General features: G+C 39.0%; 1 protein-coding gene across 2 annotated transcripts in view; it reads left to right on the forward strand.

The window, feature by feature from the left end:
- The window catches only part of LOC149998140 (SKA complex subunit 2), a 47,102-nt gene extending 37,042 nt beyond the window's left edge, over window positions 1–10,060 (forward strand). For both annotated transcript variants that reach the window (XM_090291483.1, XM_090291485.1), the window contains one exon: window positions 9,986–10,060. In XM_090291483.1, the coding sequence (XP_090147609.1) occupies window positions 9,986–10,005 (20 nt within the window). In that variant the 3' untranslated portion in view covers window positions 10,006–10,060. The remainder of the gene's footprint in view (window positions 1–9,985) is intronic.
- The last annotated feature ends 404 nt before the right edge of the window (window positions 10,061–10,464 follow it).

Here is a 10,464-nt window from a genome sequence, read left to right on the forward strand (position 1 = left end):
CTCCAGAAGACAATTCTGGGTTTTGGGGGGTTCCCTCTCATATAGGTTCTTAAAGAGCATACTGTATCTAATGTGTTATGCAATCTTAGTATTAGCATTTTCTTGTGCAATTTATCTTGTGTGTTAGGTCCTCTTGGTGTCTACCCCAGGAACAGTGGCACCACTGTCTAAATGAGCAAAGTAGAAGATCACTGTCTTGGGCCTTGGCCAAAGTCACATGGCTAAGACAAGAGGCAGTCTGGGTGCCTCTGGTCTTCCTACCTCAGTGCTTTCATGGCACGTCCTAACTGACTGGCTGTCCAGGCCTTGTGCCTCAGGAGCTGCCCTTACCTCATGTGGCTCCTCCTCTTCCTCTTCACCCTGGGCTCCTGTCTTTTCATTTGCCCATTTGTTCATGTCCTCTGGCTTGGAGACCTCTTCTTCTTCTGGCTCAGTGAGCAAGTCTGTTAATAAATCTGTTCCAAAAAATAGTTTCCTCCATTTATTTTTGTAACTTGAATTGTAAAATTTAGGTTTAAGAAGGGTCCCTCTATTGTTTTTCAAACGACTCAGGGGCATACCTCCATCTTGTACATTTTAAAAAGGAAGTTTAATGAATGGTAATAACATTGATTCTATACCTGCTTTTTAATCTCCGAGAAATAAGGCAGTCTGTACTGTAGTGCACTAATGACATCACTGTTATCATTAAAGTCTAGCTGCTTACCCAGAATGGCTGACAATTTCTTCTTTTTTTGGCCTAAGGAGACCTCCTCTGGCTGAATTGTCAGCTCACTGCCCGCATTCTTATGTTCTCGCAACGCGCTCATGAAGGAGCCTTTCGGATTTTTTAAATGTGGTTCATCTGTCAAAAAAGAAGAGACCATTTTTGATCATGAAGGACTCATGGGACAGCTTTTTGTCAGTCCAAAGCCCTACATGCCAGTCAAATAAGTTGGGAATCAGCAAATATCGGAATGTTGTTGAGAGAGGAGAAAAATAAACCCCAACTTAAACCTGATTGACAACACAACAAAAGGAGAAAAGCTATGTTTTTAAAGGGCGTTATTGACTCAGAACATTCCACAGCGTGAAATAGAGTAACTATATTTAGGGTTAGTCCCTTAATCCCCGGGGGCCAGTTGCCAGGTACTGAAGAAAAACCAAGGCTGGAAGACCCCACTCAGTTACACTCTCTGCAGATCTACTGCGATTCCTCACGTTCATGGTTCCCACCCTGTCCTGCTCAGATGCAGAGGGAGCATGAGGCGTCCTCTCTCCACCTCTTCGTGTGCTCGTGTTCTTGCTTCCATCACAGGTGAGCGTGATTAAAACCCACGGCTAACAGGTCTTCATCTGGACATGCCCTTCTCCACTTACCCACCAAAGCATTACTTCGGTCATTGCTTCTACACATCCCTGCCCCCAGAACAAAAGGCTCTATACAGAAAAAGAACTCTATGTCCACTCTTGCTCTGTACTTAAATTTAGGCAGGCATCTGGAATGTAGGTGGGTTAAGAGACTTGGCAGGTTGTGTGCCATTGTGGAATGTTCAACACATCTATGGAATAATACTTTGGGGTTCTAATATACAGAAGGGAAAAGGCAACTGTTGTCAGATGCCTACTCTCCTTTCCTTTCATGTCTTTTCTTACATTTTCAGCTTTACTTGGGGAACCATCCAAAGCTTCTGACTGCATGAAGGTCAAGTGTATCATTGTGCAACTGGGTTTCCATTCCAGAATAATGAAAGTATTGCTGTTGAAGCTGAGGGTCAGAGAAGGAGTTGAGGGTCCCAAAGTGGGGAGCTTGTGGAGCCCCAAAAGGAAAGCCAGAGATCTGAGTACTAGGTGACAGCACTTAACACTCTCTAATCTTGTTTTTACTCTCCTGTTAAAGGAGATTAAAATGCCTGCTCTGCCCACCTTTGGGGTAGAAGAGAGTAATATAATGGGCCAAAAATTTGTTTTTGAAAAATGAGCCACACTCTCTTAATATAAGTAGCACAGTGTTATTATTTATGATGTGCCCCAGATCCCTGCCAGAGACCCACATTCACACTATTTGGGCATGAAAGCACATTTTGGAAGTTATCAGATGGTGCAAATAAGCCTAATTTGTAGAAAAATACTTAAAAGCACCCAAGTGTTTGGTGGATAGAAAACCGTGAGCTTCAGAGCAAGTTCAGAGTTGGACAGTCTAAGAATACAAGAGGCCTCCCACCCATTAGAAGGATTTGTCAGTAGCTTCTGATAATAAAACCAGAAATTCAGATCCCAAATAGAATTTTCATAAAATACAATCACTCGTACTCTTTTTATAAAATTGCAAAACAAACAGAATAAAAATATAGCTCTACCTGTCCAACGAGGCAAAGGACAAATGAGGCCCAATGCATCCAGAGCCAGTTTACAGGCTGTGCCACTGACCAACAGGTTCTCATTTGGACGGAAAGCGCCAACTGAGCACCGCACGCACTGTGTGCTCATTGCTGTTAATCCCCTGCCCCCTTCCTTTCTCTTTTTCCTTCATCCAACTTTTAGCAAGGAAGCGATTCTCAGAAATATAGGGAGTTAAACTCTGGATGAATGAATAAAAATAACACGGTGACCTTATTTGTTTAAAAACTTACCATCACTGGGACAACTGTAATAGAACAACAATTTTAAAAAAGAAAGAACAAAAGAAAAACAGCAACAACAACGAACCTTCGAAAGGTATTTCCAAAGGAAAACAACTTATCATCATCGATTAAAAATTAAAACAAATAAAATAAAAAAGAAAGAATTTACCATTGGGCAATTCAGACTCACCACAAGTTGTGTGTGTCAGACAGTCAGCGGGGCAGTGTAATTTCACTCTCTGGCTGACCCTCTCAATGTTCTCACTGAATTTGCAGAGGCAGCAGGCCAAATTACGGGGGAGGATCCTATAAAGGGAAAGGCAGAAAATTAAATTATTGGCAGAAAAGCTATTTGAGCAGGTAGAAGAGGTGGGCAGAGGCTACCAGAGGGCTGTGCGAAGAAGCGTTATGGGGGCTTCCCACCTGAACAGTTTGGGGGGCATCAGCTGGCCATCGATTATTCTTTTGGTAATCCTCACTGGGGAATGTGCTTATTGATTTTAGAGAGAAGGGAAGGGAGGGAGAGAGAGGGGGAGAGAAACATCTATGTGAGAGAGAAACTAACCGGGACCCTCAGCGAAACCCTAGGCTGGCTGGAAATGGAACCCGCGACCCTTCGGTTTACAGGAAACCTCTCCAACTCACTGAGCCACACCAGCCAGGGCAGCCATTTGCTCTCTTGAATATTGTCAATAAATAGAGGGGAGGACAGAAGAGTAAGAATGGCAGACTAAAGGTGATAGGCACTAGAATCAGGTGACACTCTGATCTGTAGTTATAATTCAGATGTATCTCCTTCTCCCAACCCAGAAGTCTCACTTTGGGTGGAGAGTGCACTAGGAGGGGGAAATCTTCTAAGAAGGCTCTGGATAAGTCCCTAACTTATAAATCCCTAATTGTGAGTGGTAAATGTATTAGAAGTTACTCTGGGCATAAAGAAAAACATTATGTGGTTAAATAGTAGCAGACTGCATTGGGCAAATCTGGGCAATATGAACATTCAAAAGAATAATGATAATAAGGTATAACATAATTAATTTAAAGAAGAGCCCATGAGTTCACAATAATACTCAAAAAGAAAATAGGTAAACTATTATTTATAGAATAATTCCAGCTAATAAATGTAGTAGGAATAATAAAATTAGAAAAAGAGTGTCACTTTGTAACCACCAATGTAGTAATCGATCAGACACAAATTATTACTGATGCACAATTGGGTAAAAAGTTGAGAGGAGAATGTCCACTGATCTTAAAGCATCATTCAACAGATTATTTATTAATTACCAAGGAAAAAATAACTTTACAATGGAGGGATCTGGAAAATACCATGTTCACCAAAAGATCAAATTTAGCATTATAGGCCACTTAAAATGATGAGGTAGAAAGGATACATCACTTACGTAGTATTCCTTCCAAAATATTTTACTTTGAATCTGATCATGAGCAAACAGACAAATCCAGACTATGGGACAATTCATAAGACAACCATCTTAGACACATCAAAAATGCCAGTGTCATAAGAGACAGAAAATAAAAAGGGTAGATAAATGTTTTAGATTAAAGGAAACGAAGACAAGACATGTGATACCTGATCTTTGATTAGATTCTGGATCAAAACAAAACAGACTTAAAAAATATTATTGAGGCAGGGGGGAGAATATAACTGACTTTAGACCAAGTTGGGATCAATTTGACCTCCTGCCTAAAACAATTTAAAAACCAGACAAAATATATGTAACAACAGTTCTCAAGAAGTTGAAATTCAGGTAATGAAGGACAGTGACTCCCAAGAGATAGGAAACAAATTAAGGAAGCCCTCTGATGCATTGTTCTAACTTACTGCTCTGAGCTTTCAGGTCATGATGTAAGGAAGAAAAAAAACCCACAGAGACTGGTTAACTCCCTAAGGAATGGATATGAGAGTTGGGGAAACCAAGGTGACTGGAATGCACAAAGCAGAATACTAGGAAAGAAAAGAAGTACACAGACAAGCACTCTGGGGATATGCAGAGAGATCTCTTGAGTATTCAACAAAGTACTGGATGGTGCCTGTGTGTGAAGAGTGGTTTGAGCCCAGGAAAAGAACCACATGAAAGGATCAGAGAGAAGAATAACTGGATATCACCCACTGTTAGGAATAGTGCCTGCTCCAAGAAGCTGGAGATTAAAAACTACAGTGTCTAACTGAAAAAGACACTGGAGGGGGGATAAATGGTAATGGAGGAAAGATGCAATAAATACCTACATAAATATAAAAACCAAAAAGAACAAGAAAAAGACACTGGGTAGGATTACTGGCGTATTAGACAGTGCAGAAGAAGAAAAGACCGGTGACTTTAAAATGTAGCAATACAAACTATACAAAATGGAACGCCAAGAGAAACAACCAACAACAAAGATGAACAGAGCCACAGGGAGCTGGGCAACAACTTCAGGTGGCCTAATGTATGTGTGCTTAGAGTCCATGAAAGGGGGGAGACATAAAAATCTGCATAAATAGCCCCAAATCGTTCCTGTTGGTGAATACTGAACACTCACAGATCCAAGAAGGCCAGTGAAGTCCATGCACAAGAATTATGCCCAAAACTATACTGAAGCACATCATAATCAATTTGCTCAAAACCAACAATAAAGAGAAAATATTAAAATCAGTCCAAGGGGGAAAATAAAACCACTATATAAGAGGAACAAAGATAAAAATTACAGTAGATTTTTTTGTTGGCAATAATGTAAGCCAAAACTCCCAGTGCAAAAAAAATATTTGAGATAGTGAAGTGGGGAAGGGGACCCAACAACTATCAAGCTAGAAATCTCTACCCATGACCTTTCAAAAACAAAAGCAAAATACTCTCAGACATCCAAAAGCTGAAAGAATTCTCCACTAGTAGATTTGCACTGTAAGAAATGTTAAAGGAGGTCGTTTTCAGCAAAAGAAAAATGTTACCAGATGGAAATACAGATTATTACAAATTCTGAAGGACACTTGAATTGGAAGTGACTTAGGTTAATATGTAAGTTTTTCTCATTATTTAAATATCTTTACAGATAATTGATTATTTAAACACAAAATATAGTGTAGTGTTTATAATGTAAGTAAAAGTAAAATGTATTGAAAACAACAGCACAAAGGCCAGGAGGGACAAATGGAAGTACACTATTGCAAGGTTCTTATACCATTGATGAAACTACAAAATATCATTGGAAGATAGGTTGTGATAAGGTAAAGATGCATACTATAAACCATAAAGCAATCACTAAAATAACAAAATCTGAGCTATAGCTTTGTAGCCCACAAAGAAAATAAAATACTCAAATGTATTCAATCCAAAAGCACAAATGAAAAGAAAACAACAGCAACAGGCAAACAGATGGGACAAATAAAAAACAAATAGCAAGACAGTAGATTTAAATGTAATTGCATCAATCATTACATTAATTGGAAATGGTCTAATACAGTTGTCACACTAGATAAAAAAGGCAAAAGCCATCTTTATGTGTCTACAAGAACCAACTTCAATAGAAAGATACACATAGGTTAAAAGGATAGAAAATATACTATGCTAACACTAACCAAAAGAAAGCTGGAGTGGAGATATTTCCATAAGACAAAGTCAATGTCAAAGCATATTACCAGGGATGAAGGAGGCTATATTTCATCAAAATAAATATGTCAAATAATGAAGACGTTACCTAGAAACTTATACACCTGATAACAGAGTTTAAACATAGATGAAGGAAAGTGAGAATGACTAGGAGAAACAAACAAATCCACAATTATAATTGGATACTTTAACATTTTCTTTCAGTGATTGATAGAGCAAGTAGATAGAAAATCAACAAGGATATAGAAGACTAGAAGAACACTATCCACGTACATGATGTGTAGAAGACACTCCTCCCCAAATCAGCAGGATGTACACTTTTTTCAAGTGGACGCATAAGATTTGCCAAAATAGACCATATTCTGGCCTATTACCAGAATTTACTGGCTATAAAGTCAGTTTCAATAATTCAAAAAGGATTTTAGTTATTCAATATACGTTCTCTAACAACAGTGAAAGTAAATCAGAAATTAACAGATCTATAAAAAAAAAAGTCCACAGTTTTGACAACTAAAAAACATGCTTCTGAATAACCCTATGGGTCAAAGAAAAAATTCATAAGGGAAATTAGAAACTATTTTGAACTGACTGAAACAGAAAACATGAGATGTCAATATGTGGGATGTTGCTAAAGCAATACTCAGCTTCTTCAGCTTCCATCTTAAGGAACCAGAGAAAGGACTTCAGGTCAAGTTGCAGGTATAGGCAGACATGCTTCAGCAGCCCCTTGCACGAGCATAAGAAATATCACAACTATCCTCAAAACAAAAAACACCCAGAACTGTGAGAAAATCGAACTGCATGGAAGTCTGACAACCAATGATTTAAAGGAGCCATATTCATCCAGATGGGTAGGAGGGGTGGAGCCGGGGCGGAAAGGACACTGTGTGGTGCTGGTGAGTTGGCACCAGTGGCTGGCAGAACAGGCAGTCCTACATTCATGTGTGGTGCATAAAGATCGAGTGATCCCAATCCAAGGCCAGACCACATAGCCCAGGGCGCCAACACCAAAAATATAAAGCATAATAACTTCTGGCTATAAAAACCAGTGTGGGTTGGGGTGGCGGAAGAAACCACTTGTCACTCAAGAGAGCCTGCTTAGAGGGCCCCCACAGTTCTAGAATGCACTCAAACCCACCCACTCTGGGAACCACCACCAGTGCAACAGCTAGAGGGGTGCCAGTGGGTGAAGTGACTGGAAGCAGGGTGAGTGCCGAGCAAGCCTCCAGAAGCCAGGCAGTGGCATTGTCCTCTCTCTGACCCCTCCTCCACATACAGAGCCACAGAGTGGTGAAATGGGTTGCCCCGCCCTGGCAAATACCCAAAGCTCCACCCCATACAACTTAACAGATGTGCTAAGACAGGGAGTCAAAGCAGCTCTACCTCGTACACAGAAACAAACACAAGGAGGCTGCCTGGTTGAGGAAACAAAGGAATATGGTGCAAATGAAAGAACAGAACAAAACTCCAGGAAAAGAACTAAACAAAATGGAGATAGCCAACCTATCTGATGCAGATTTCAAAAACACTGCTGATAAGGATGCTCAGAGAACTCACTGAGTACTGCAAAAGCATAAGGGAAGAAATGAAGGCTACACTAAGTGGAATAAAGAAAAATCCACAGGGAATCAACAGTGAAGGGAAGGAAGCCAGGGTGCAAATCAATGATTTGGAACATAAGGAAGAAATCAAGAGTCAACCAGAAGAGAATGAAGAAATATGGAAGTTAAAAAAATGAGGAGAGAATAAGAAAACTCTGGGACACCTCCAAAAGTACCAACATCCGAATCATAGGGATGCCAGAAGCAGGAGAGGAAGAGCAAGAAAGTCTATTTGAAAAAATAATGAAAGTAAACTTCCCTAATTTGGCAAAGGAAATAGACATGCAAGTCCAGGAAGCACAGAGAGTCCCAAATAAGTCGGACGCAAAGAGGACCACACCAAGATACGCCATCATTAAAATGCTAAGTGGTAAAGGTAGAGAGAGAATCTTAAAAGCAGCAAGAAAAAAGCAGAGAGTTACCTACAGAGGAGTTCCTTTAAGCCTATCAGCTGATTTCTCAGAAGATACTTTGCAGGCAAGAAGGGACTGGCAAGGAGTATTCAAAGCGATAAGAAACAAGGACCGAAACCAAGATTACTCTATCCAGCAAAGCTATCATTTAGAACGGAAGGGCCAAAAAAAAGTAGAAACAACTCAAACATCCATTAACTGATGACCGCTTAAACAGACTGGTATCTTCACACAACTGGAAAATTACACAGCAATAAAAAGGAATGAACTACTCACAGATGCAATAACATGAATGAATTCCAAAAGGATTATGCTAACTGAAAGAAGCCAACCCAAAAGGCTACACTTTACATGATTTCATTTATAAGAGACTCTGGAAAAGGCAAGACTATCGTGACAAAAATCAAATTGGTACTTGCCAGGGACTAATGGTGGGAGGAGGAACTGAGTGCAAAAAATCATGAGGAGCCTTTTAGGTATGACGAAAGTATTCTGTATCTCAAATATCATGGTGGCACATAAATACACATTTCTCAAAACTCACTGAACTGTATACTTTAAAATAGTGAATTTTATTAAATAAGAATCCGACTTAAGAAAATAATAAGGCAAACCTAAAAGAACAACTAAGTGAAAATAAATATAAGAAAAATCAACTTACAGTTTTTCCAAATTAGTGTTTAGCGCGAGGATGCGCTCAACTGTTGTGAGTGACACATCTGTTTTCCCCAGGTCTCTGAAGGAGAAAGTCCAAACATGCATCAAATGAACCCAAAGACAAAATTCTGTACTTGAAAGGGCACTTAATATCTGCTTACTTCAGTTTTGGCTTCTCTGTCAAGCCAGCTCAAAAGTTTACTTGCTGTGGATAATAATTTCAGAGAGCTCTTCTTGAAGAAATTTACATTTATTTGCATCATCAAATTAATGATGTTGGTGAACAGTACAACCTACTTTTTTTTAGCCATTATTCTACTTCTCATTCTCAGTAGCATCCACCACTTCATTACTCTTTAAAAAATACATAATGTACAAGTTATTCCTTTTTTCTTTCTGAGATCAATGGTATTTCTACATGCTTCTCAAGTTACATATCAGTGTGTGTTCTTTAACATCGCTCCCTTTCTCTGCTGGCTCCCTTGTCCACCTGCATTCTCTCGTAATCATTTTTCTGTGCCAATAACTTTGTTTTTTTTCAATAGGGAAAGATATTTTATTTATTTTTTATTTTTAAAAATATTTTTAAATTTATTTTTAGAGAGAGGGGAAAAGAGGGAGAAAAACATCAATGTGTGGCTGCCTCTCATGCTTCCCCAACAGGGGACCTGGCCCTCAACCCAGGCATGTGCCCTGACTGGGAATAGAGCTGGCTATACTTTGGTTCGCAGGCCAGCGCTCAATCCACTGAGCCACACCAGCCAGGGCTACTATGCCAATAACTTTTATGCAATAAACCAGTTATAATTTAAATTACGACTTTTTAGTCAAAATGCAAAATGCTAACACTTTGACAAAAGTAGAAAGGAGCAGAAATCATCTCACAAACCAAGAGATTATCGCAATACTTACAAATGTTTTAATGCCGGCAATTTGAAAAGATAGGGATCATCAAGACTTCTCAAAGGATTGCGATTGAGGATTCTGAAAAAAATGCAATATAATAAAAATTATCTGCATTTTCAATAACTGCTACGAAAGTTTATATTCATTTTGTTGGTACAGAACTAGAAGGTTAAAAAAATATTATTTTCTGTCTTTACTTATAGATCACCCAGAGAATCTGTAAAACACTCTTTGTTGGGGAACTACCCAGATCTCTAAATGATAAAGTGGGGAAGAGAAAGTGGAAAATAAAAAAAGAAGAAGAAGAAGAAGATGATGATGATTAAAAAAAAAAAAAAAAAAGTGGATAGCAAAGAAAAAAGTATGCCAAAGAACTTTCAGATGGAAAACCCTAGAGGTGACTACGCTGACAGGAAGCTCTTGCTCTACAGAAAATACTTATTGTAGCGTCCTCCATAATTCAAGTTGCTTTTCTTTCATCTACAGAAAGATTTTTAAATTCCAGTTTAAACCCCCCAGTTAAAAATAAAAATAGGACCAACTCCTTGGTTTTAGAGCCAAAGAAGGGATAAATCTTGAGGAGCTGGTGAAAACCACACTCTCATTACATACTCCCATGTGTATTCTTATATCACAAACTTCCTTACATTTCATGTAATCACCTGTTTACTTGTCAATTTCT

This window comes from Furipterus horrens, unplaced genomic scaffold (genome assembly GCF_987537825.1).
Source record: "Furipterus horrens unplaced genomic scaffold, mFurHor1.1.pri manual_scaffold_11, whole genome shotgun sequence".
In the NCBI taxonomy this organism is placed as follows: Eukaryota; Metazoa; Chordata; class Mammalia; order Chiroptera; family Furipteridae; genus Furipterus; species Furipterus horrens.